Raw genomic sequence first — 26,691 nt, 5'->3', positions numbered from 1 at the left:
TGCCTTGCTAAATCTGCCAAAAAAGAAAAAAAAAACATTAAATCCTGCTGATAAAGATGAAGTGGTTTCATTTTTATCTTTTTAAGACAATGTTGTTTTGAGATATTATGTGCTAACATTTTGTACTTGGTCCCTATTGGTTGTTCTGGCCTCCAAATTGAACTTGCTGAGTTTTACTGTCATCAGCTCTGTATTTCATTGTAGCAATAACACCAAAAGCCAAAATCCATTGGAAGAAAGGCTGCAGATAACAGTCATGACTGAAGTTAGTATCTGAACTCCAGCTGCTTAGTTTAGGTGCAGCGTTGGAGGATAAAGGCAGGGCATGCAGCTTTATGAAGACAGTTAGCAAACTAGATTAATCTTCCTCAGCAGTGGCTCAAATGAATTATTGGCCATTCTGGTCTGAGTAACAACAGCCAGAGCTGATAATTCAGACTCTTTACCACCTGTTCTGAAGATATTAATTGGTGAATTTAACAACTGTTGAAATCTGCTCAGGTTTGCAACAGGTGCTACACACATGGATGTTAAGAATTAGTCTGATTTGAAGATTTCCTCAGATGTTATAATATGTGACCATTTTTATTGATGTGGTGATACCCCAAAAGGCAACGAGAGTTTATCCCAGGGGTTCTCAACCTTTTCAGTCCGGGATCCCCAAAATAAAGGTGCCAGAGACTGGGGATCCCCACTGTACCTGAAGATGGTTGAACACAGACATAAACATTCTAGAATAGTCATGTGGAGACAAGACTGTCCATAAGGAGGGATAAAGGGGGAGGTTATCTATATCTCTTTCTATTCATTTGTGTAGTAAATGGCCTTCTATAAATAAAAATACATTTTGTTGAAAACATTAAAAATGTGTGAAAAGTTGCTTAAATTTGTGATTAATGGCAAAAAATGGCAGAAAATATGTTGACACTGGATTTTTTAAAGAACAAAAATGGGTTAAAAGTGGCAAAAATTAGACAAAAGTGGCCAAAAAAACAACCAAAAAATGTTTAAACTGGCAAGAATTGGCACAACAAGTGGTAAAACAATTACAAAGTGGCTGTAATGGCTTTTAAGTGCAAAAAATTGAGGGTAATTAAGTGAACGGATGAAAATTTGAAAACATGGGATAACTGGGGTTAAAATGGGCAAAAAGGGTTGTAAAAAGTGGTTAATAGTGGCAATAATGAGGCAAAAACAGGCATAAAGTGGCAAGAATTGACTTATAAGTGAAAAACAGGCAGAAAAAATTGTTGGAAAGGGTTTAAAATGGACAAAAATGGGCTTCAAGTGGCAAATATGTGTTAAAATTGACAAAATGGTGTTAAAAAGTGATGAAAAAGTACGATAAAATTGGTGTAAAAGGGCAACAGTGTAATTTAAAAAATATTCATAGTTTTTTTTTCTTTTTTTTTAGTTATCTGGAGACCCCCTGTCAGTGTCTCATGACCCCAAATGGGGTCCCAACCCCAAGGTTGAGAACCACTGGTTTATCCTGAAACAATCCCTACATTACTATGGGCATCAAGAACTGATCTACATATGGATCTTTCCCAGACCTACATAAAACCCTCTTGACATGTGTTGGGGTGCAGGGAGGCATTCAGTGCTGCTTGCAGCCCTAGTTTCTTGTTATTGCACATTAAGGACAGATCATTTTCCACTGCTAAAGCCTCTTGTGTATCAAAAGTATCTACTCAGTACTTTGATTACATTTAAATGACTTACTTTTGACTTTTACTTGAATAGGTTTTAATTCCAGTGGTTTTACTTCTACTCAAGTACATTTTAATCAGAGTAACTGTATTTTTACTTGAGTGCATTCATTTGGTACTGTTATACCTCTGTCATTGTCTTTTGATAAATCCATTGAACATATTTCAGTTGCAATGCTTGGATTAAATGATCAAGCTAGGGATACTCCCTCTAGTGGTGCAAACTAGTAACTACATCTAAGTCACATTAACCACAAGAAAGCATTAAAATTCGACCTTTACCCATAAATTAACATATATTTTACAATTGTGACAACACATTTGTGGGTGTCACAATATCATATGATGAATATTATTTTATCATATTGTTACTTTTTTTTAAAGATATATCATGATCATATGATAATTTGATAGCACATTAGATGGTGCTGGTTTAAAAGTTGTACAAGTTGTTGTCAGTGCCAGTCCCATTTTGATTTCTGCCGCTGCAGTATATATAACACAATCTTACTATAATCACGCACACTCGCTTGCCTGTTCCAAATGTGTGTTTTAAGGTCCTTCTTGTTCCACCGGAAGAGACTTTAGGATATAAAAACTTAATTTAGCTCATATTTATCACGTTTCATTCACCGCAAAAAACTACACAGAAAATGCACCGAGTGGAAGATGCCAACTTTGTAGTCCATCGATGCTGAATTTGTAGTTTTTACACAAATAAAACGCGTCACGTCCGGAACATCCGCCTAGGGAAAGTGCGGTCGGATTCCATAAACACTGTTGTTCTCCTTTCCTGTCTTCTCACTCCACCTTTCCTTGACACTGTGACGCTTTTCACCGGGGGTTAAGGAAAAGTGGATAGGAAAGGACTTAGGAGGGTTTTTTAAAACTTTTTGAACTGACCCCAAGCCTCGGTAGGCGTGTCCAGGAAACACTCCCTGGATTGCCACCCGCCATTAAACCACAAGTAGAAGAAGAAGAAGACGACGACGACGACACTTCCTGGATTACTCAACGAACGCTTCGAAGCATCGGCACAGCACGTGGCATCACTACGTTTCTCATTTATCGTTGGCTCTTGGATATTTGTAAAATGTCTGAGCTTCAGGATCGTTCAGGTTCGTTTTATTTCTTCTTCCCAGAAATTGTTTCCTGTAAATGTTCAGTGAGTTTAGCCTTTAGCTAACTTTACATTCACATAGCGCAGTGTTAGCCACCGCTAGCTCCTAACAACAGTAGAACCTTTGTGTAAACGCCGTAGCTGTTGAGCATTTACAAGATCAGTGCATGAATATCCTTACTTTAATGGTCGACTCTAATATTATCTCTGTAGAAACTATCAATCTGTCCACTTTGTCCCACACCTAGGAGAAGTTATCAAAGTAAATTCCCTTTTTCTGGTTTATGGTTCCGATCCTCTCCTAAAATGAGCGAGAAAGGTATCAGACTATTGTACACAAGTAAAAAAGCAATTACTCTGATTAAAATATACTCGAATCTAAGTTAAACCACTAGTCTTTAAACCTTCTCAAGTAAAAGTAAGTTATTTAAAATGTATTCAAAATGCTTTGCTTGATCAGTTGTTACATGAGTGTTTCCTGTTTTATTTTTGTGCTTCCTTTGGTGACTGCTGACTTCACCTGCTTGTCTGCTCATGTGGTTAATGACCCAGAGTCTGTTTAGGCAGGATCTGCTGACCAGCTCACTCTCTCCCCCCACTTGCAGCAGCATCACCTCATTTGTGTGTTCTCAGGTTTCGTTCAGTTATCTACTGTTTAAATCTTAGAATAAAGTTTTATTATGTTTTAATCCCTCTGTGTGTGGGTTCCATTAGAATGTGTAGCCTTTGAGCCAGCCGTAACATAATAGTCGGGGCTCGTGGTTGGACCTGGATTAGTTTTGCTCCTAGATTTGTTTAGTTTGCTCAGGTTATCTATTAGTTTGGAGATGTGATGTACAAGCACCTAGGCAGTTTCTGCTTGGAGTCTTCTTTTGGTGAGTACTTGTGGAGCACATTGTCTAATTGTATGGGAAACCAAGCTAGAAGTAATTCCCCCTGGTTTAGTTAAGAGCGTCTTGCTGGGCTGACTTCGGACTTCTCTCATTTGTTATTTTCATTCCTTTTACATGTTTGATGGTAATATTTGGGAGGGGGTGTGCTGGATTCAGTTTATTGTAGTTGGTTGAGTCAGTGGCCTTCTGCAGTACTCTGAGTCTGGTGATGCCTCGAGCCCGGCATGCCAATCAGTAAGGGAAAGTCAAGTTTGGGTAGATACCAGGAGTAGTTTCTGTATTTTCTGTACACTCAGTGGTGTGTTACCTGTACTCAATGAGAGATGTTTTATGTATGTTAGGTGCATTTGTGTAGGTACTTTTCTTTTTTGGGGGATATTATTGATTGTGTTTTCTAAATCCTAACTTGTATGTTATACAGTGCTTGTATTGGGCAATTTTTGTGGGGTCAGGTGAAAGTCTGTAGCTTGTCTTTATGTGTAGGCTAATTCTCCCTGAGTTTGTGGCTAGCCTAGCTTTGCTATTTGTATACCAGCAGGTTACATTTGTGGTAATTTGGATGGGTGAATTTTGTGTGCTACATTAGTAGTTTAAGGGGGGATCAAACTAGTCCTACCTCTGTGTAGTTTTGCACTGTAGTTGGCAACCGAAACGGGGGGCAGTGCTGACTCCCCACATGACACCATGAGAGGAAAATCTGAGAACAGCACGTTTTGTGACCCAATTGGACTTGCTTAAAGGATAGTGACAAGTGCCATTGACCCAGAGATTATCTGACATCTCTGCTTTTGTCTGTCTTACAATTTTCTTCAGTACACCATCATGGAATTTGGTGTGTGTAAAGCCTCTGCCACTTTTCAGCAACTAATGTGGACAGTATTGTCTGGTATACTACTGTAAGAGATCCTTTTTCCCCTAAAAGAAGGTTTGACACCTGAACATATGTCACTTTCTTCTTGTAATAAGGAAAGAGCTGTTAGTGATGAAGATTTTCTTGATTATAACTTGGTCATACAAGGAAAATCAAGAGCTGCTTGTCTGCTGATGTGTTTGCTATTAAGCTGTAATACAAAACTTAAAATTAGGTGTCCACAGAGCAGGTCAAATTTCTTTGTGATAGAATCTCTGTCTCTAAAACAAACTACATCATCACTTAGAATATCAATGTAATGTTGCAAGCCAAGCAGGAACCCAGAACTGATGTGTTGCCTCTTTTATAATGACTGAATGTGATGACATAAAGAATGGAATGTCTTCCAAAAATCTACAAATGTACAAAGTGTGTGATAAAGAAGAGCAATCAGTGATTCTATGTGAACAGAAAATAACATTAATCATAAAGTTGTATCCTTTATTTGTCTCCACAGATGTCCAACAGCTGATGGTGATCAAAAAAGAGGCTCTCCCTGAGCTGCAAGAGAAGAGCTCCAGTCTGAAACAGGAGGAGTCTCCTGAACCAGCAGACATTAAGGAGGAACAGGAGGAACTGTGGATCAGTCAGGAGAGAGAGCAGCTTCAAGAACCAGGGGAGGCTGGTATCAGCATGTTCACATTCCCTTCTGTGTCTGTGAAGGGTGACGAAGAGGATGGAGAGAAACCTCAGTCCTCACAGCTTGATGAGAAACAAAGTGAAGAGAACAGAGTCACAGAGAATTTGAAAACCGAATCTGATGTTGATGACTGTGGGGGATCAGGAGCTGACAGTCATTTACAGCCAGTTACTTCTGGCACAGCTTTAGACCCTTCTGGATCCAAGACTGATGACGGTGCTGATTGGGAGGAGAGTGATGAAACTCCGAAAGGTTTAGAGCCTCTGCAAAACAACCACACAGCTGTATGTGATATGACATTTGCCCATGGAAAGCCATCAGTGATTCTTTCTGCAGCAAGCGTTGGACAGAAGAAACAAGTAGAGAAACACAAAGGAGCCCACGCAGGGGAGAAACCATTTGGTTGTACAGTTTGTGGTAAAAGATTTTCCTTTAAAGGAAATCTGAAGACCCACTTGAGTATCCACACAGGGGAGCGACAATTTGGTTGCTCAGTTTGTGGTAAAAGATTTTTTCGTCAAGGACATCTGAAGAAACACTTGACTGTTCATACAGGGGAGAAACCATTTAGTTGTTCAATTTGTGGAAAAGGTTTTCGTTTCAAATATTTGTTGGTGGCGCACAACAGAGACCATACAGGAGAGAAACCATTTAGTTGTTCAACTTGTGGAAAATGTTTTCGTTTCAAATATTTGTTGGTGGTGCACAACAGAATCCATACAGGAGAGCAACCATTTAGTTGTTCAATTTGTGGAAAATGTTTTCGTTTCAAGTATTTGTTGGTGACGCACAACAGAATCCATACAGGGGAGAAACCATTTAGCTGTTCAGTTTGTAAGAAAGGATTTACTGAGAAGAAAAAGCTGAATCAGCACATGAATATCCATTCAAGGGAGAAACCTGTTAGCTGCTCAGTTTGTGGTAAAGGATTTTCCCGCCAAGAACATCTGAAGACCCACTTGACTCTCCATACTGGGGACAAGCCATTCTATTGTTCAGTTTGTAAGAAATTTTTTAGATTGAAACGGACACTTCTGACGCACAAGAGAGTTCACACATTGGAGAAGCAATTTAGCTGTTTAGTTTGTGGTAGAACATTTTCTTACAAAGAAAGTCTGAAGAACCACATGAATGTCCACACAGGGGAGACACCATATAACTGCTCAGTTTGTAAGAAAGGATTTTCCCAAGAGGGAAAGCTGAAGGAACACTTGGTTGTCCACACAGGGGAGAGACCATTTAGCTGTTCAGTATGTGGTAAAAAATTTTCCTATCGGAAAAATCTGCAAACCCACTTGACTTTTCACACACAGGAAAAACCTTTTAGCTGTTCAGTTTGTCAGAAGAAATATTCTCGCCAACACCTTTTGAAGCAACACATGAATGTCCACACAGAAAACAAACAATGCTCATTTTGTAACAAAATGTTTTCCAATCAGGGACATCTACATGAACACTTGATTACCCACACTGGGGAGAAACCATTTAGTTGTTCGGTTTGTGGTAACAGATTTACTCGTAAAGGAAGTCTGAAGTTGCACATGAGTATCCACACAGGGGACAAACCATTCAGCTGTACAGTTTGTCATAAAAGATACAACCAACAGGGACCGCTGAAGGCACATTTGCTTTCCCACACAGGGGAGAAACCTTTTAGCTGTTCACTTTGTGGTAAAAGATTTTTTCAAAAAAGAAGCCTGAAGCTGCACATGAATTTACACACAGGGGAGAAACTTTTTAGTTGCTCAGTTTGTAAGAAAGAGTTTTCCACACAGAGATATCTCAATGACCACTTGATTAGCCACACTGGAGAGAAGTCTTTTAGCTGTTCAGTTTGTGGTAAAAGACTTGCTCGCAAAGGGTCTCTTAAGCAGCACATGAAGAATATCCACTCAGGGGAGATACCATAGAGTTGCTCAATTCTTGAGAAAGGATTTTCCCAACAGGGGAAGCTGAATGAACACTTGGTTGTCCACACAGGGTAGAAATGATTTATTTCTACTCAAGTAAATTTTAATTAAAGTAACTGTATTTTTACTTGAGTGCAGTCATTTGGTACTTTTACACCTCTGTCATTGTCTTTTGATAAATCCATTGAACGTATTTCAGTTGCAATGCTTGATCAAGTCGGGGATACTCCCTCCAGTGGGCAACATGTATTTTCTGTTTGTGTTGTTTATGTTGTATCTGTTTTTTGGGACCCCCTTGAAAATGAGATCCTGCATCTCAAGGGGTTATCCTTGAATAAATTCAATTCAATTCAAACTGGTAACTACATCTAAGTCACATTAACCACAAAACTGCATTTAAAGTTGATCTATTATTTCTTAAATTATTTTTTAGATTTCCCATTTTAGAATCCTTTCTTCCTCTGTTCCTTGCGTCATAGCTCTTTCCAGGGAGGAATTGAGAGAGAGATGCGAGGCAGACAGAGGGGGCACAACTTAGTGAATGAGAAATCCTTCACTTCCTAGCTGATTGATGTCAGGAACTGAAAATGAGCTGATCAGCTGGTTCACCTCAGAGTCTAAACATTTAAGGGACACTTCAACATTTTGGCAAATTCGCCCATTGCTGTAATCCCTATAGTCTTACTAATAGGTTCGTTACCTTTAGTTGTCAGTGCAAACTATTTTTAGAGCAGCGCTGCTGAGTTCAGAGCTGCTCTGCCAACGCAATAGATTGTTATGGTATCCAGGCTTTCCCTCATCAAACTCATTCAATACACAATCCAACAACTCCAAAACGCTCTCGTGGACAAGTTGTGACCTGCACATTCACCACGTCATGAAATAATGACGTATAATTATGTAACATTACGACACATGAAGCAAATACTCTGAACTATTTCTTGAGTAAACCACTGGGCAGAGTGACACAGTGCAGCAGCCATGTCTACCAGTCGTGTGTTCCGGCTTTGCATTTAACTTTAAAACTTCTCCGTCTGGTAATGTTCCATGATTATTTCATAGTGTGGTAACTGTGCAGGTCACAACTTGTACACGAGAGCGTTTTGGAGTTGTTTGATTGTGTATTTGATGAGTTTGATGAGGGAAAGCCAAGATACCAGAAGTATCCATTGTGTTGGCAGAGCAGCTCCTAACTCAGCAGCGCCTATCTAAAAATAGCTTGCACCGACAACTAAAGGTAACGAACCTATTAGTAAGACAAGAGGGATTATAGCAATGGGCGTATTTGCCAGATGTTGAAGTATCATTTTAAAACAGTAGAAACATACAAACAACACAAAAACAGTTCTGAATGCAAAAAAGTGGAATTTAAAAATGTGCTAATAAGGGTGCAGTTAATCACAATTAACTACATACATTTTTTGAGTTTTGTGTAAAATTATGTCAATTTTGTCTTTTTTCTTCGGATTTTTTGTGTTGTTCCAATGCACATAAAGGCAATAAACACATGAATACCAAAAACATTTGTAATTGCAACTATTTCTGGGAGAAAGGTGTATTTTTCAAGGTGTAATTCCAGGGGTGCCAATACATTCGTCCATAACTCTGTTCAGGGTTTTGATAACTTTTTTGTTGTCAGATTTGTCTATTAGCTGTATATATTGTTCAATGTCTTTGAGAAAAAAGACACATTTGTTTTTTTTGTCACTATATTTGCACTTGAGGATGAAAAATTTGGGCAAAATAAGTAACAAGTTTATAAGAAAAAATATGTTTTCTCTCTTTCTTTGTCCTTCTTTAAAAACACAATACAACATTTTCCCACAACAAAGCAGTCTTTGAAAACATGATGGATGATAAATCTGATGAAGTCCTTCCATAGTTTTTTGGTGTGGACAATGCCAGAATGGATGTAACACCGTCTCTGGGTGGTCCTCACAGAAAGAACAGTCCTTATTTATGTCTCTCTTGAATTTGTCCATTTAGTGATTGGCAGGAGAGTATTTATGATTAATTCTGAAGGATTCTTCCTTCACCTTATTAGTAATGAGGTACTTATGTGGAATCATCCAAACCTTGTTCCAGTCAATGTCATTCACAAAACTATTCCAATAAGATATTACATGTGAAACATCTTTCTGAAGTAAAGCACGTAAATGTCTTTTGTTATTATGAGAAAGTGGAGAAAAACAGATCTTTCCTATAGGTGAGTCAGTTGAGTCAGGAAAAGAGAATGAAGGGAGTGGAAGATTAGAAAGATTCCTAAAAAGCATTAAAGAACCAGAAGGGATAGCGCCAAACAGTATAGCAAATTCCTTAGGGATGCCTGGAAATTTATATGTAGATAAAAATTCTCTATAAGAAAGCAAAAGTCCCTCTCCATTAAGCAGCTGACTCACAAGAATGTTGTTCTGAACCCATCTTTCCAGAAAAGGTGATGTATTCTGAAATAAAATGTCTCTGTTATTCCAAGTAAGGTACCTGTGAGGTGAGAACTTATGTTTATAGATTAGAGACCAAGAAAGAAGAACTTGCCTAAGAAGGAGTAGAACAGTAAATTTGAAGGAGTACCTTTATTTTGAAGGTCACATGGTTGGACATTTTGTTTCCGGGCCCTGAAGGTTCTTTCCTGCCGAGCGCCGATGTCGTGTGGTCGGATGATCCAGCGGCCTGTAGAAGATTAATCCCAATAAAGTGTTCAGAGTTGGCTCTTGGGTGTTTGTAAAATGTCCGGGTTTCAGGATCTTTCAGGTTTGTTTTCCTTCTTCTTCTGTAAAATTGTGAATGTTTCGGAGAGATGAGCCTTTAGCTAACTTCACATCCGCACAGCACAGTGTTAGCCACAGTTAGCTCCTGACAACAAATAGGACTTTTGTTAGACGAGAAAGTTTACAGCCTTTTGCCGTCATTATCGTGCACATCTTTTCTAATTAAACGCTATATTTGCGGAGCATTAACAGGATCTGTGCAGAGAAGTCCTAGCTTTAAGAGTCGACTCTGTAGTGACCAGGGCCGTTTCTATGTTTGTTGGAGTCCTACGCAAGATCGTGTTTTGCGATGGAGAGACTCCTAATCAAGGTTACAATAGTTTTGGATTTGTCATTCTTTCTATGTCGTTTTCACTTTCTGTGTTCGATTTCAGTTTAGTTTTTATTAGCTTTGACTGCTGGTTTGTCAGTTTAGTTGAGTTTTTATTATGCAGAAAGGCTTTGTTTTAATTTAGTTTTTTATTAGTTTTCGTGTTAATCTTGTAGATGTCGGGGCTGAGTGACAGTCATACATTTTTAAAAACATATTCAAACAGGCTACTCTTCACTTATCTTTTTATTTACTAAATGATGATGTTTAAATACAACTCAAGACCTAAAACTGCCACTGTGTGAAGTCTTAACCAATCAGTTCAGGCAATTTTACTCTCCCCAGACTTGGGTGTCGGTGCCAGTCAGTATGGATGTGTCAAAGACTAAAACTAGATAGATCTTACTACTAGATAGATATAAAAATTGGCTTGATGATCAGAAACATTTAAGTGTGATAAATATGCAAGAGAAAAAAAAAAGGAAACAGAAAGGGGGCAAAATTATACTCAAGTTAAAGAAAAGTTACTTCAGTTATAACTTATCCAGGTGGAAGTTAAATTACCAGTTTATAGTTTTACTCATGTAAAAAAGTTATCTTTTTATTTTTCATTTTACTGAAAATTTTGTATCTCTGATTCTTACCTTGATAAATCTTCACCACGTTGAGTGTCGGACGTCTGGACTCCTTTATTCTCCTTAGTTAAGGTCACCCTTTTACCTGCCACAGATGAAATCTATCGTTAGTTGGCAGGTGTAAATGTCAAGCCCTGACTCCATGTATTTCTAAGCATATAAGGGATAAAGACAGGTAATTGTAATTCTCTTCAGATGAGACTGAATGTTCTGCTTTGTGCCCTCCTTTTGGCTTGAGGGCCCCTATGCATTTTCCTAGTCCGCATGTAGAAAGAAACAGCTCTGGTAATAACCTTCAAATCTGTCCACTTTGTCCCACATCCAGTAGAAGTTAGCAAAGCAAATCCCCTTTTTTTCTGGTTTATGGTTCCATGTATCTCCAGAAATTCGGTGGTGCCCCCTAAGCAGAGGTAGAAAAAGTGTCAGATTATTTTACTCAAGTAGTTACTCTGATTAAAATTTACTCGAGTAGAAGTAAAAGTGCTGGTCAATAAATCTACTGAAGTAAAACTAAAAAGTAAGTCTTTAAAAAATGTAGTCAAAGTACTGAGTAGATACTTTGATACACAAAGGGCTTTAACAGTGGAATATGATCTATTCTTAATGTGCAATAACAACAAGAAACTGGGGCTGCAAGTAGCACTGATGGGCCCTCATGCCCCAGCACATGTCAAGAGGGTTTTCTGTAGGTCTGGTGATGATCCATACCCATTTAAGAATCATAAGCCTAGGTTGAAAGGTATGTGAGGGCAGAATATTTGAAGGTGTTTTAAAGGAAAAAAAATCAAAACTCAGAGGAGGAAATGATCAATTAGCAGAAGGGGTTGCTGCGACATAGTGATGCAATTGATGCATAAATGTATTAGGGTCAAAGTGTGGTCATGCCTCTTAAGTTTTGTAATGATTGGCATAAGGACTGTAGAGATATATAGAATCAAAATAGTTGGCACACTTAAAAATAACAGGGAAAATCAGTTTTCCAACTTTGGGCCCCGATCACAGCCCCGCCCTATGGTGAAAACTCACGCTTTGCACAACTTTAGATGCTCATCTTGTCTGGAATAAGCAACAAACATTTGGAGATGGCCAGATGAAATCTGTAGGTATAGATCTTTCATATGTGACAACTGTGATGCTGCCCAAACAGCCAACATAAAGTATATAGCTAACATAACCTTTAATTGTTTGTAGTGTGTTTCCTGTACATATTAGAGGATGCTCCCAGGTGGCTTTGTATTTTAACTGGATCTGGTACGTATTTGTACCAATTTTCATGCATGTTCTTATTACCCAGTCCCCTATTCCACACTTGGGGTCCCCACACAATGGACTTGAATGATTCCACCAAAACACACAAAATTCTCCTTGGGAACAATTTTCTGGATGGTTGTGGGACTTTTTAGGCATGTGAATGCCCCCTAAAACAAAGTGTTAAGGTTTGGAAAAATAATATCTATCAATGCCCATAGATACAATGGAGTCCTTGCTCTGCAGTCAGTGCTTGGGCCCTAAATATGGACCTCCAACCAGATTGTTTATAAAAATATCTATATATCAATTTAATGTTGAAAACAAGCAGGAAGCCAGAACTGATGTGTCGCCCCTATTATAATGACTGAATGTGACGACATAAAGAATGGACTGTCTCCCAGACATCTACAAATGTACAAAGTGTGTAACAGAGCCCAACAATGCAAAAAGAAGAGCAATCAGTGATTTCCTGTGAACAGAAAATAACATTATTTAGATAGATATATCCTTTTTTTGTCTCCACAGATGTCCAGCAGCTGATAGTGATCAAAAAAGAGGTTTTCCCTGAGCAGCAAGAGAGGAGCTCCAGTCTGAAACAAGAGGAGTCTCCTGAACCAGCAGACATTAAAGAGGAACAGGAGGAACTGTGGATCAGTCAGGAGAGAGAGCAGCTTCAAGAATCAGAGGGGGCTGGTATCAGCATGTTCCCTTTCACTCCCGTCTCTGTGAAGGGTGAAGAAGAGGATGGAGAGAAGCTTAAGTCATCACAACTTGATACGAAACAAAGTGAAGAGAACAGAGTCACAGAGGATTTGAAAACAGAATCTGATGGTGAGGACTGTGGGGGATCAGGAGCAGACAGTCATTTACAGCCAGTTACTACTGATGAGGCTTCAGACCTTCCTGGATCCCAGACTGATGACAGTGCTGACTGGGAGGAGAGTGATGAAGCTCAGAAGAAACACAAGAAACAAGTAGAGAAACACAAAAGCGCCCACACAGGGGAGAAACCATTACGTTGCTCAGTTTGTGGAAAATGTTTTCGTTTCAAATATTTGTTGGAGGCGCACAAAAGAGTCCATACAGGGGAAAAACCATTTTGTTGTTCAGTTTGCAAGAAGTGTTTTCGATTGAAACAGGCATTATTCGTGCACAAGAGAGTCCACACACGGGAGAAGCCTTTTAGCTGTTCAGTTTGTCAAAAACGATTTAACCAAGAGAGACAGCTAAAGAAACACTTGGTTGTCCACACAGGGGAGAAACCATTTAGCTGTTCAGTTTGTGGTAAAAAATTTTCTACCAAAGGAAGTCTGAAGACCCACTTGACTGTTCACACAGGGGAAAAACCGTTTAGCTGCTCAGTCTGTCATATAAAATTTGCTTTGAAACACAGTCTAAAGCAACACATGAATTTCCACACAGGGGAGAATCTTTTTAGTTGCTCAGTTTGTAACAAAGGATTTTCCAGACAGAGACATCTGAATGAACACTTGATTAGCCACACTGGAGAGAAACCTTTTAGCTGTTCAGTTTGTGGTAACAGATTTACACGCAAAGGGGCTCTGAAGCAGCACATGATTATCCACACACAGGAGAAAGCATTTAGCTGTTCAGTTTGTCATAGAAGTTTTCACAAACAGGGACATCTGAAACAACACTTGGTTGTCCACACAGGGGAGAAACCATTTAGCTGTTCAGTTTGTGGTAATAAATTTGCCCATAAAAGAAGTCTGAAGGACCACTTGACTGTTCACACAGGGAAGAGACCATTTAGTTGCTCAGTTTGTAACAAAGGATTTTCCAGACAGAGACATCTGAATGAACATTTGGTTAGCCACACGGGGGAGAAACCATTCAGCTGTTCAGTTTGTGGTAACAGATTTACTCGTGAAGGGGGTCTGAAGCAGCACATGGATATCCACACACGGGAGAAACCATTTAGCTGTACAGTTTGTGGTGAAAGATTTTCCCAACAGGGACATCTGAATGAACACTTGGCTGTCCACACAGGGGATAAACAGATAAATTGTTTGGCCCCACAGTCTTTGATTGTTTTAAAATTGCCAGTGATGTACCTGAGTACTGTACACATTACCCCAACCCCCTCATGTGATTAAGAGCTACTGCGGAGTTCCTGTAATTAAACTATAGAAATTTGATAGAAACTATGATTCAAGATTGATAATTTAAAGTACTGAAACCACCTAGTCCTGATAAATGTAAGCTATAAGTATATCGTAAGTTTTGTTAGCTGATTAGCAGTTTAAACAATCATTTGGCTGCACCTAAAGTGAATGTATTACATAAATTGTACCAGTTAGACAGCTACATAGTTGCTACCACAATCAACGTGTTTGAGGGACTCAAGTCTGTAAGATTCTCTAAAAATGTACTTTTTATTGTAACCATCAGTGTAGTTATTATGGTTGCAATGCCTTGCTAAATCTGCAATAAACATTAAAACCTTGATACAAAGTTTAAGAGTTTTCATTTCAGCTCTAAATCTAATTCTAGCAATAACACCAAATTCCATAAGAAGAGGGCTGCCAATTACAGTCATGACAGATGTTAATATCTGCACTCCAGCTTCTCAGTTTGGGTGCAGCGCTGGAGAATAAAGGCTGGGCATGCAGATTTCCATATTATTATGCATAACACAGTTCCAAAAGATTTTATATGTTCTAAAGAACTGGAAATGCTATTTGTTGAATTTGCAGGATTAGGAGGTCATATTTACTGAAATCAAAAGCTATTTCATTCAAAAACATCATATCAGGCCAAGTTACATGTTAACATAGGAGCCCTTCTTTGATACCACCTTCACTATTCTTGCATCCATTGAACTTGTGAGTTTCTGGAGAGTTTCTGCTTGAATTTCTTTGCAAGATGTCAGAATATCCTCTCAGAGCTGCTGTTTTGATGTGAACTGCCTCCCACCCTCATAGATCTTTAGCTTGAGGATGCTCCAAAGGTTCTCAATAGGGTTGAGGTCAGGGGAGGATGGGGGCCACACCATGAGTTTCCCTCCTTTTATGCCCATAGCAGCCAATGACACAGAGGGATTCTTTGCAGCATGACGTGGTGCAGTGTCATACATAATGATAATTTTGCTATGGAAAGCATGGTTTTACTTTTTGTACCATGGAAGAAAGTGGTCAGACAGAAACTCTACTATCTGAGGTCATTTTTACACCTTTAGGGACCCGAAATGGGCCTACCAGCTCACTCCTCATGATTCCGGCCCAAAACATTACTCTGTTACCTCCATGTGGCCAAATTGTGGGCTTATGCATGACTGCAAGCCTCTGGTGCAGGGGTGTCAAACTCAATTGGAGCAGGGGCCAGATTCTGAATTTGGGTCTAACCTGAGGGCCTGACAGGGTCAGAGTTTAACCATAATGTGAACCTAATTTTTTTTACCAGAAATGAATCATGAGGTAAAAAACCCACAACAAACAAACAAAAAAACTCAGCACTGTTGATAAATGATTTTGAGATTGAAAAAATCAAATTTATAAGTTTAAAGGTTCAAAATATGAAATTAAAAGTCAAATTAATGTTTTTAAAAGGCAAATATATGAGATAGAAAGTTGAGAACATGATATGTTTATGGTCAAAATATGAGATAAATATCAAAGTCATACATTTGAAAGGTCAAAATGTGACTTATAATTTAAAATCAGGTGTTTAAAACATCTTAATACGAGATAAATATCAAAATCATGAATTTAAAAGGTCAGATATCAGATAAATCAAAATAGCAAGTTTGAAAGGTCAAAATGTGCCTTAAAATTTAAAATCTGGAGTTTAAAAGGTCTAAATATGACTTGGAATTTAAAATTGTGAATCTAAAAGGTTTAAAAGATCAAAATGTGAGATAACAGCTCACAGTTATAAGTTTAAATGTCCAAACATGAAATTTAAGGTAAAAATAATGTTTCTAAAAGGAAATATATGAGATAAAAAGTTGATAACATGATTTTTAATGGTCTAAACATGAGATGAATTCCGAAATCATGAGTTTAAAAGCTTAAAACATGACTTAAAATTTTAAATTGTGAATCTAAAAAGTTAAACTGAGATGAAATTCAAAATCATGAGTTTCAAAGATTGAAATATGAGATTAATTTCAAAATTATGAGTTTAAAAAGTCAAAACAGGACTTAAAATTTCACATTTTAAATATAAAAGTCAAAACATACGATAAAAATTCAAAATTATGAGATGTAGGCCTAAAGGGCACAATATGAAATAAAAAGTGGATTCCATAACTTTAAGTCATAATTGTGAGATGCAAAATTGAAATTTCATATGAAAACAAATTTCAAGTTTCCTTATTGATATTAGAGGAAATCTGTAGACCTCATTCTAGTGGGCCAGTTAAAAGATATAATCTTATCTGGTAGGTATATTGTGTGTTAAGGTTTTTAAGTTGTCCCTATCAGATGTTATGGTCTCCAAATTAAACTTGCCCTTGAGTTTTACTGTCACCAGCTCTTCTTCTAACACTACACCCATTTCATGTAACTAAATGCTTTATCACTGGTATATTAAACTCCCTTACTTTAGGATAGGTTTCATTATCTTTTGATAAGTCCACTGAACATATTTCAGTTGCGATGCTTAGTTGGCAGGCGTAAATTAAGACTAAAGTCAGAATTCTGAGTTTAAAGTCACAATTCTGAGTTTAAAGTCAGAATTCTGACTTTAATCTCAGAATTCTGAAAAAAAAAACATTTGAGAGTTTTTTTTTCATTTGAAGAATAAAGTCAGAATTCTGACTTTTTTTCTCTGAATTCTGACTTTAATCTCAGAATTCTGACTTTTTTCTCAGAATTCTGACTTTAATCTCAGAATTCTGACTTTAATCTCAGAATTCTGACTTTAAACTCAGAATTCTGACTTTAATCTCAGAATTGTGACTTTAATCTCAGAATTTTGACTTTAATCTCAGAATTCTGACTTTTTTCTCACAATTGAAAAAAAAAAAAAATTGTCTCAAAAATTTTTTTTTCAGTGGCCCTAATACTCTTCCGTACCATTACATGTCTCCATCAACAAAAAGAAAAATATTGTGGAAATCATTCAAATTACAAACATCATAGAGTGAATGGAGGCTTGTTGCATGAAAGCTTAACGTTCTGAATAAAGATGTCAAACATGTTAACATAAGAAAAACAAAGTGACACTTTTTGCTTCTCATCATCATAGTCCGAACTTGTCCGTTACCATGGTTACCGATCTAGGAAAAAAGTAAAAAAAAAATTAAGACCAAGTTGATCGTCAGATGTAGAAGCTGTCTCTGCTGTAAACTTCGGGGCACAGTTTACCTCTATAAACTTTACTTTACAGTACTGTACCTCTCCACAAATCAAGTGCTTCACATCCAACAGGAGTTTTCTCTCTTCCTATGACACTTCGATTCATAAATGCAGGGTTTAGTCACATATCAACCAGCTCAAGTCTGAGCTGAGTCTGTCTCTCTGTTCAGTGTCCTGATGGGAAAACAAGCGTGTCAGCGAGGATTTGATCAGGCCATCTCGATTATAATTCAGAAGAGTAGCCGGAATAGTACATTCAAATGAGTACTTTTATTGTGAAGGTCATATGGTTGTGCAGGAAGTGGGGTTTTTGTTTCCGGGACCTGAAAGCTCTTTCCCGCTGAGCGCCGTTCATGTGGTCGGATGATTCAGCGGCCTGTCGGTGAAGATTAATCCCAGTAAAGTTTTCAGACTGGACTCTTCTCATCTTTAGTTGGCTCTTAGGTGTTTGTAAAATGTCCGAGTCTCAGGATCTTTCAGGTTTGTTTTCTTTCTTACTTTCTAAATCTGTTTCCTGTAAATGTTTCAGAGAGTTTAGCCTGTAGCTAACTTCACTTCCGCACAGCACGGTGTTAGCCACAGCTAGCTCCTGACAATGATAGAACTTTTGTTTGACTTAATGAAGTGTGCAGTCTTATTCTGTCATTGGCTTGTATATCTTTACTAATTAAACACTGTAGCTGCAGAGCATCATCAGGACAGATGCAGGAAAATCCTAACTATGATAGTCAACTCCATAGTATAATCTCTGCAGTAATTATGGATCTGTCCATTTTGCCCCACTCCCAGTAGAAGTTAGCAAAGCTTCGAAAAGAAAAGTAAAAAAAAAAAAAAAAAAAAGAACTTACTAAGTCCTTTCCTATCCACTTTTCCTTAACCCTGGTGAAAACGTTACGTTGGAAAGGTGGGAGTGAGAGGATAGGAAAAGGAGAACACTGGTGATTAAGGAATTCGACCACACTTTCCCTAGGTGGATGTTGCGGTCGTGACGTGTTATTTGAGTAAAAACAGCAGTCTAACGTTGATGGACTACAAAATTAACATCGTCCACTCGGTGCGTTCTTCGTGTTGTTATGAGCAGAATAAAACGTGAAAACCTCGATAAATTTGAGCTCATTAAGATTTTTATGTCCTGAAGTCTCTTCGGGACGAGGAACTGTGACTATGAACATCCAGAACAACAGAAACATTTCTCTATCTGAACTTTCTGCAAAGTCAATACGACTAGATGAATGATATTCAAGTCCTTTTATTTCACAACCATATTAAATCATTTTATTTTATTCCTTATCCTTCAGTTTTTCTTTCATTCTCTCGTCTCAGTTGATTTCATGGGTTACTCTGGTTCTGCCTTTCTTTTAGCTAGTTATTTGAAAAATTCTATAAACTGGGTCTTACTTGCATCTTTATCATCATTATGATGATAAATATGATAATCACAATGTGGTAACATGCCAACTATATCACTTGAATTGGTTGTGTTTTACAAACTTCTATTACATTTACTTTGATATTTCAAAATAGTGATACAAATGCAGTTTGACATACTGACTGATCGTTTACTACTGATAAAAATGGCAATGAGAAGAAATGAAATCATTATCAGAAGTGGAATGAAATAGCTTTCATGTCTGTAATATTCCTCTGTTCATCCCAGTTCCTTCCTTTTATTACATGAATTATTAGTTTGACAGTGAATTTTACTGTTTAAATCAGGGCTAGTAAAGTTACGGTCAAATTGATCACGTTTTGATGAGTGGTCAACAGGCGTGTCACTATAAATGAAGTTTGCAAAGAATTGTGGGTCGTCTTTTCATCTCTCCTTTGGGAAAGGATGGTCCAGTGTTTCCTAGGCAAAAGGAGATTATAAAGGAACTTATGAAGCTCCTTTCCTTTTCAGTTAGAGAATTCGAACTGCCTTTATCATGGCCAACACTAAAATGCACTAAAATGGGTCATTTCACTCAGTTATGGAACCTTCCGAAGCAAAATGGACTATTCCATTGAACCCCTGAAGTTCGGTGGCACCCCTATGGGAGGCCTGCCTCACACCTAGGAAACCGCTGCTCTAAAGAATTTCTCATATACTCAATCTGAACTGTGAGTTCTTTCTGAAAAACAGCGGAGCATGTTTTTATGACTGTATCAGTTTTCACTGTTTGAACTGGGGGAATCCCATTTCATTCTTCACATGGGGGAATTTTAAACTTATGGGGGATTTTTAGGAAGCTCAGACACTGATGAGTTTTTATCTTTTGAAATAAAAATCAGACTGGTATAATGTTGATACCTCTATTTGACACTTAAAAGCAAACATAGCCATGAGAAGATAATGGATTCTTTCTATATCTGACAATTTCAAATTCAGAGCAGGATTCAATGTGAGTTATATGATTGATTATTGAAGGTCAGCAACATGGTTAAGATGCTTTTCACTCAGTTTGAGGTCACTACTCAAGTTGGCAACATGATATTTTTATGGTCAAAATATGAGATAAATATCAAAGTCAGAAATTTGAAAGGTCAAAATGTGACTTAGAATTTAAAATCAAAAGATAAATATTAAAACCATGGGTTTAAAAGGTCAGATGTCAAATAAATTCAAAATTGCAAGTTTGAAAGGTCAAAATGTGCCTTAAAATTTAAAATCTGGAGTTTGAAAGGTCAATATATGACTTGGAATTTAAAATTGTGAATCTAAAAGGTTTAAAAGATCAAAATGTGTGATCAAAGTCAAACTTATAAGTTTAAAAGTTCAAAAATGAAATTTAAAGTCAAAATAAGATTTTTAAAAAGAAATATATTAGATAAAAAGTTGGTAACATGATTTTTAATGGTCAAAATATGAGATAAATTCTAAAATCATGAGTTTAAAAGCTGAAAATCTGAATTAATATTTAAAATTGTGAATCTAAAGGGTCAAACTGAGCTGAAATTCAAAATCATGAGTTTTAAAGGTCAAAATGTAAAATATAATTCAAAACCATGTTTCAAAGGTGGAACTATGAGATAAATTTCAAAATTATGAGTTTAAAACATCAAAACATGAATTAAAATTTCACATTTTAAATCTAAAAGGACTAAATATAAGATTAAAAAGTCAAAATTATGAGATGTAAAGGTCACAATAAGAAATAAAAAGTGAATTCCATAACTTTTATTCATAATTGTGAAATGCAAAATTGACAGTGTAAAATGAAAACAAATTTCAAGTTTCCTTTTTTTATACTGGAGGAAATCTGTAGACCTCATTCTAGTGGGCCAGTTATGATAAAAGTATAATCTGATCTGGTGGGTTAGGTATGACTGTGCCACGGGCCGGATTTGGCTCCCAGGCCTTGAGTTTGACACCCCAGTGTCCTACCCTGTGGAATAAAAATCCCATAGTCCATTAGGGCAGCAGGGTCGTTGAAACGTTTAAAAAAAAAATTAAAAACCCACCTGTTTAGACTAGTTTTCATGTGATCTTGTAACATGCATTCTTTTTGCTGCTTAGGTTGGCTTCATATTGTAGTTGATTTTTGTAATGTTCTGTTTGATACTGTGATCTACTGTGATATAATTTCCCCAAAAAACAGAGGCATGGAGCACCACATTGGTGTGGAAAAGTAAAAAAAAATGCCTGAAAAAGTGCACACAGGAATGCTCTTTGTAAGTAGTTATTAAAAACAATTGAAATTAAGATAAGCTACAGGAGGGGAGAGAAGTCCAGTTCCCATTTTGGGCCAGGAACATATGTTGCTTTTAATGTACATTTACACAAAGGCTCTCTTTGTGAGAGCTTTTCTAATCTCTCCTCCTCTGATTGAACTTTGCATATGCTCAGTGCCTGATATTTTCAAAGAGTTGCAGCTGCCATGGTTAGCTTTTTTCTAATATACAGCCAAAGGATATTGTAGCTTGCCCATTTTAATGGCATGTTTATGTTCAGCCAATCTTGCCTTCAGTTTATGCTTAATGATTCCCTGTGAACAGAAAATAACATTATTCAGAAAGTTTTATCCTTTATTTGTCTCCACAGATGTCGAACAGCTGATGGAGATCAAAAAAGAGGTTCTTCCTGAGCAACAGGAGAGGAACTTCAGTCTGAAACAAGAGGAGTATCCAGAACCAGCTGACATTAAAGAGGAACAGGAGGAACTGTGGATCAGTCAGGAGAGAGAGCAGCTTCAAGAATCAGAGGGGGCTGGTTTCAGTATGTTCACGTTCACTCCCGTCTCTGTGAAGGATGAAGAAGAGGATGGAGCGAAACCTCAGTCTTCACAGCTTGATGAGAAACAAAGTGAGAAGAACAGAGTCACAGAGGATTTGAAAACTGAATCTGATGGAGAGGACTGTGGGGGATTGGGAGCAGACAGTCATTTACAGCCAGTTACTTCTGACGAGGCTTCAGACCTTTCTGGATCTGAGACTGATGACAGTGCTGACTGGGAGGAGAGTGATGAAGCTCAGAAAGGTTTAGGGCCTCTGCAAAACAATAACATAGCTGTTGGTGATATGAAATCTGCCCTTGGAAAGCCATCAGTGATCCCTTCTGCTTCGAGATTTGGACAGAAGAAACAAGTAGATAAACACAAAGGAGCCCACACAGGGGAGAAACCATTTTGTTGCTCAGTTTGTGGTAAAAGATTTTCCCAAAAAAGAAACCTGAAGACCCACTTTGTAATTCACACGGGGGAGAAACCTTTTAGCTGTTCAGTTTGTGGCAACAGATTTACTCGCAAAGCAAGTCTGACAACACACATGAATATGCACACAGGGGAGAAGCCATTTAGCTGTTCATTCTGTCATAAAATATTTTACCGACAGGGGCAGCTGACTGAACACTTGGTTGCCCACACAGGGGAGAAACCATTTACCTGTTCCGTTTGTGGTAAAGGATTTGCCCGTAAAGGAAATCTAAAGGACCACTTGAGTATTCATACAGGGGAGCGACGATTTAGTTGCAAAGTTTGTAACAAAGGATTTATCCAACAGGGAAAGCTGAGGGACCACGCAGTTGTCCACACAGGGGAGAAACCATTTAAATGCTCAGTTTGTGGAAAAAGATTTGCTCACAAAGAGAGTCGGAAGTGGCACATGAATGTCCACATATTGGAAAAACCATTTAGTTGTTCGGTTTGTAGTGAAAGATTTTCCGAACAGGCACATCTGAATGAACACTTGGCTGTCCACACAGGGGATAAAGAGTTGAATTGTGTGGCCTCACAGACTTTGATTGTTTTGAAATTGCCCGTGATGCAACTGAGTTCTGTACACATTACCCCAACCCCCTAATGTGATTAAGAGCTGCAATGGAATTACTGTGATTAAGCTAAAAGCAATATCTATTTACACAGCATGTATGAGTTGTATTAGGATTTAGGTAGTAAAGAAATTTGATAGAAACTAAGATTCAGAACTGATAATTTATAGTACTGCAACACCCTAGTCCTCAGAAATGTAATTTGTGAGTACATCATGAATTTTATTAGCTGATTAGCAGTTTAAACAATCAAACATTTGGATGCATCCAGAGTGAATGTATTACTTAATTTTACTGGAAAATTATACTTGTCAGACAGCTTCAAAGTTGTGTTTGAGGAACTCAAGTCTGTAAGATTTGTAGTGATAATTCAGGCAGAATTTCTGCTGGAATTCCTCTCTTTTCCAAGAAAAAAAAATTCCTTTCCTGTTTGGGGTGAGTTTCAGTGTACGAGGAGCCAAACTTGACATCTCTGAATAAAAGCAGATTGCAATAGACAATCTCGCCTGGACTGGTGTTGTCTGATCTGATGGCCCTTGTAGGGATTATCACGGTGCCTATGAGTTGTTTATGTAACCCAGGTCACAAAATTACCAGATCTATATTTTAAAAAGGTATTAAAATGTGAAAAAGATGAAAATGATCAACCTAATTGATACATGTTTGTGTTAAAATAATGTATTGCAAATTTTGAGAAAGATGTTTTAAGATGTAATCATTTATTTGTGACACTTTTAATATCAAATGCCAAGATATCCAGTGGAATTATCTTAAATCCTGTTTTATCACATTTCAAATCTCACGCAGTGCTACCAGCCAATGGTAGCGCACATGCAGTGTTTTTAAGCAGGAAGTAGAATACAGACACGGAGACGCTGAGAGGAAACATCACCTCAACAGAATCTGCTCAAACTTTGATTAAAATTTTCAGAAACATCACTAGAACTCTATTCATGAATTAAACCCTCGTTAAAACCTGCCGAACAACAAAAAGGACTGCTGGAACTCAACTAAGGACTGTCAAAATATTACAATAACCGCAAATTGGCCAGGTTTTTTCGCCCCAGATTCCCCAATGGTGAGGTAACCCAGGATAAATCTTCATCAACATTTCCCCTCACCCATAATTATCATCATCATCACCCCTCACTCACTGTGGCCTTACCAGGCTGTAAGGACCAACCGAACCTTCTTCTTTCTACGATTCAAGTTGACTTAAAAAACAAACAAACAAACAAAAAAATAAGGACTTAAAGTATTTTTTCTTTTGTTTGTTGAACTTAAAGTTAACTCAGTGTTTTGAAAAAAGTCCTAATTTATCCCATTGACAAAAACGAGCTTGAAAAAAGACTCATTGTTTTTTTCATTGTGATTATTTAATAAGTTTCAGTATTGGTATCAGTTGGTTTCTTCCTCTTTTTGAGTTTAGTCTTCTGAGTTAATTTAGCCTTATTATTTTGTACGTTGGTTATGAGTTTATTCTACATTAAGTTTTAAAAGGTAAACTTGTGCTACATTTATCAAACTGTAAAACTGAACACTTTCGGACCACTCCTTTGCACTCTGACTGTAAAATACCCAGGTTTCCCTTGCATATGCTAATGCCCTCTCTGTCTGGACACAAACAACAGCAAAACAGAAGGTAGTCTTAAAATCTTTGTGTTCTCTTTGCAGGACTAAGACATTATGGACTGGAAATCTCATAAGTTCTATAATCACAACTTTGTTTAACAGGACATTTTCAGATTCGGATGACTCAGGAAAAATGAAGCATAATGGTATATTTTCTGTTTCTTTAACCCTCACACTAATGAATATATAAAATATTCAATTTTAATCAAAATCTTCCATGGACCAGCAGCTACATCTAATGTATCGGTCATCACACATCTCCATGTGTCTGTCCTCTTTATGCCATAATGTCATGGTCCAAACACTTTAACACTTGATTACATTGGCATCCATGTTTGACTGTACAGCATGCAATGGATGTTCAAGTATTGTATAACAGTTTATGCTATTCCTACTTGCCTTATATTGAGTTATTCATTGGTGATGTGATCATTTAGTTATTCAGGGATAAACACAACTAAGATGATTGAGTTAATCCATAAACTGAAGTACAGTTGTTACTTTCAAACCATATCTCTTTGTTTGATATAAAATAGGTCTTTTTGTGGATTAGGATTATTTGATGAAGAGTGAGTTTGAAACATATTCTTTGATCTCAGACTGCAGGAGGAGCAGGAACACCTGCCCCTCCTGATTAAGAAGTTGTGATTTAAAGCACATGGGCTTCTTCTTGTGTTCTCTCTTCTCTTAGACAATCTCTTCTTGTGCTTTTCTTTGTGCAACACATTTCTCTCTTTCCTTCTTATGTTTTTTTTAATTCCGTCCTCCAAGTATTGTGCCATGTCAAAACTTTTGAACTTTGTAAATCTTCGTCGAACTTTATTTTTGGTCCAGCATATTTTTCTAAAAATCTTTTTATTACCTTTTTATAACTTTCTCTGAATCCTGCATGCCCAGACTTCACAGCCATAATTACCTGCTTTTTGTAATTTTTCCAATTGCCAGAGACATTATTTTTGATAGTTAATTGAGCGAGTGAATAACTGTTTTTTTTTTTTTGTTTTGTTTTGTTTTGGGTTTTTTTGCTGAGTCGACCTGAATCAGTGGAGAGGACAGTGCTTGCCTTGTCTGACCGTCAGCTGGGAGAGATCCATTTGGCACTGCTCAACTTTGCAGACAGTGAGACTTGACAGCTTCTTCCACGACTGCATCAAAGGTTAAAATCAGCTGATAGCATCAGCCCATGATCTCTCCTTGAACCAAGGTTTATCTGTGGGACTCTATCCCTCTACAGCAAAGTAGACTACTCTGTTCTAATTCCTCCTGAACAGTTTGATGTGTTTCACCCGGGTCCCATTAAAAACAATTAACTCAATTTTATTTTCTAAAATCTACTTCCAAATTCTGTACCATTGAATTATTTTTCCTCTATTTCAAATCATCCTCTCTCTTCATCCAATCAGATTATTATCATCTTAGTATTACATTTATCCATTTCCTGTTTTATTTTCCTACATTAAAATCCATATTAGTTACAGGATATATACACTGTAATCGTGGGGTTCATCTAAATATTCAAAACGTACACAAAATTATTAGCCCCCCATGACAATTTCAGTTTTTTCTCAAATATTTTCCAAGTGCTGTTAAACAGAGTGGAGAGTTTTTAACACAGCTTTTCCAAATATCCTAATTTTAATTAAGATGCTGAAATTATTTTACTTTGCACACAGAAATGAAAATACCCCCCCCCCCCCTTTACCAAACACTTTAAAAGGTATCAAATATAAAAATGCATAATGTCTTTATGAACATTGGTTAGTCTTTTCCTTTGATCAGACCCCAGGAAATTGAATTTATATAAATATTTTTTCTTCTGGAATGTATGTCTGGTTTCTTTCTCCCTTTAATCGGCTTTCTGTGGTTGTTTTATTGTTCTTTTTGTTGTTGTTTGTTCATTATGTTGCCTTTAATTGTAATTGTTCTGCTCAATCTCAAACGTGATCTCAAACGAGAAAATCTAAAAAAGAAAAAAAAAAAAAAACTTTCTCTTAGTAAAGGTCCTTGTGACACCCAGTGGACATTTTAACAAACTACACCAGTGACAACATTACATTTAAAACAGTTACTGCTATGGGGGTTAAATTATTTGGTTACCCTTCAAGGGCAATCTGTGCACCATCCAACCACTGAGGTACTTCTTACATGTTGGGAAAGGGAAAGGATAAAACGACAATGCTTTGCATGGAGCAGAAATGGAACGAAATCAAAGGAAATTTACTTTAACTGGTCTTCTTACAGTAACACCTCCGTGGCTGTTACCTGGAATGGAGGCTGATATCAGTTTACCAGATAAGGTTCAAAGAGGAACTGAAGATTCCTGTGTTGGTAAAGGACAGACCAC

At 37.4% G+C, this 26,691-nt stretch overlaps 4 protein-coding genes and 1 gene segment (V, D, J or C); 4 read left to right on the top strand and 1 right to left on the bottom strand.

The window, feature by feature from the left end:
- The window catches only part of LOC121523649, an 820,099-nt gene that overhangs the window by 480,281 nt on the left and 313,127 nt on the right, over positions 1–26,691 (bottom strand).
- LOC121523651 (immunoglobulin kappa light chain-like) overlaps positions 1–26,691 on the top strand; it is an 813,481-nt gene that overhangs the window by 475,419 nt on the left and 311,371 nt on the right. The window lies entirely within an intron of this gene.
- Positions 2,728–7,838, top strand: LOC121523536 (oocyte zinc finger protein XlCOF6-like). The gene is made up of 2 exons (XM_041808456.1): positions 2,728–2,830; positions 5,093–7,838. The coding sequence occupies exons 1-2, from the start codon at positions 2,806–2,808 to the stop codon at positions 7,183–7,185; spliced, it is 2,118 nt and encodes a 705-aa protein (XP_041664390.1). The 5' UTR covers positions 2,728–2,805; the 3' UTR covers positions 7,186–7,838.
- On the top strand, positions 9,817–14,607 carry LOC121523561 (gastrula zinc finger protein XlCGF57.1-like). Its single transcript, XM_041808490.1, has 2 exons — positions 9,817–9,936; positions 12,675–14,607. Exons 1-2 carry the CDS (start codon positions 9,912–9,914, stop codon positions 14,264–14,266), a joined length of 1,617 nt encoding a protein of 538 aa, XP_041664424.1. The 5' UTR covers positions 9,817–9,911; the 3' UTR covers positions 14,267–14,607.
- Positions 17,815–23,215, top strand: LOC121523617 (zinc finger protein OZF-like). The gene is made up of 2 exons (XM_041808556.1): positions 17,815–17,950; positions 21,492–23,215. Exons 1-2 carry the CDS (start codon positions 17,926–17,928, stop codon positions 22,745–22,747), a joined length of 1,281 nt encoding a protein of 426 aa, XP_041664490.1. The 5' UTR covers positions 17,815–17,925; the 3' UTR covers positions 22,748–23,215.

This window comes from Cheilinus undulatus, linkage group 16 (genome assembly GCF_018320785.1).
Source record: "Cheilinus undulatus linkage group 16, ASM1832078v1, whole genome shotgun sequence".
NCBI classification, from domain to species: domain Eukaryota; kingdom Metazoa; phylum Chordata; class Actinopteri; order Labriformes; family Labridae; genus Cheilinus; species Cheilinus undulatus.
This window is presented reverse-complemented; position numbering and strand designations above follow the sequence as displayed.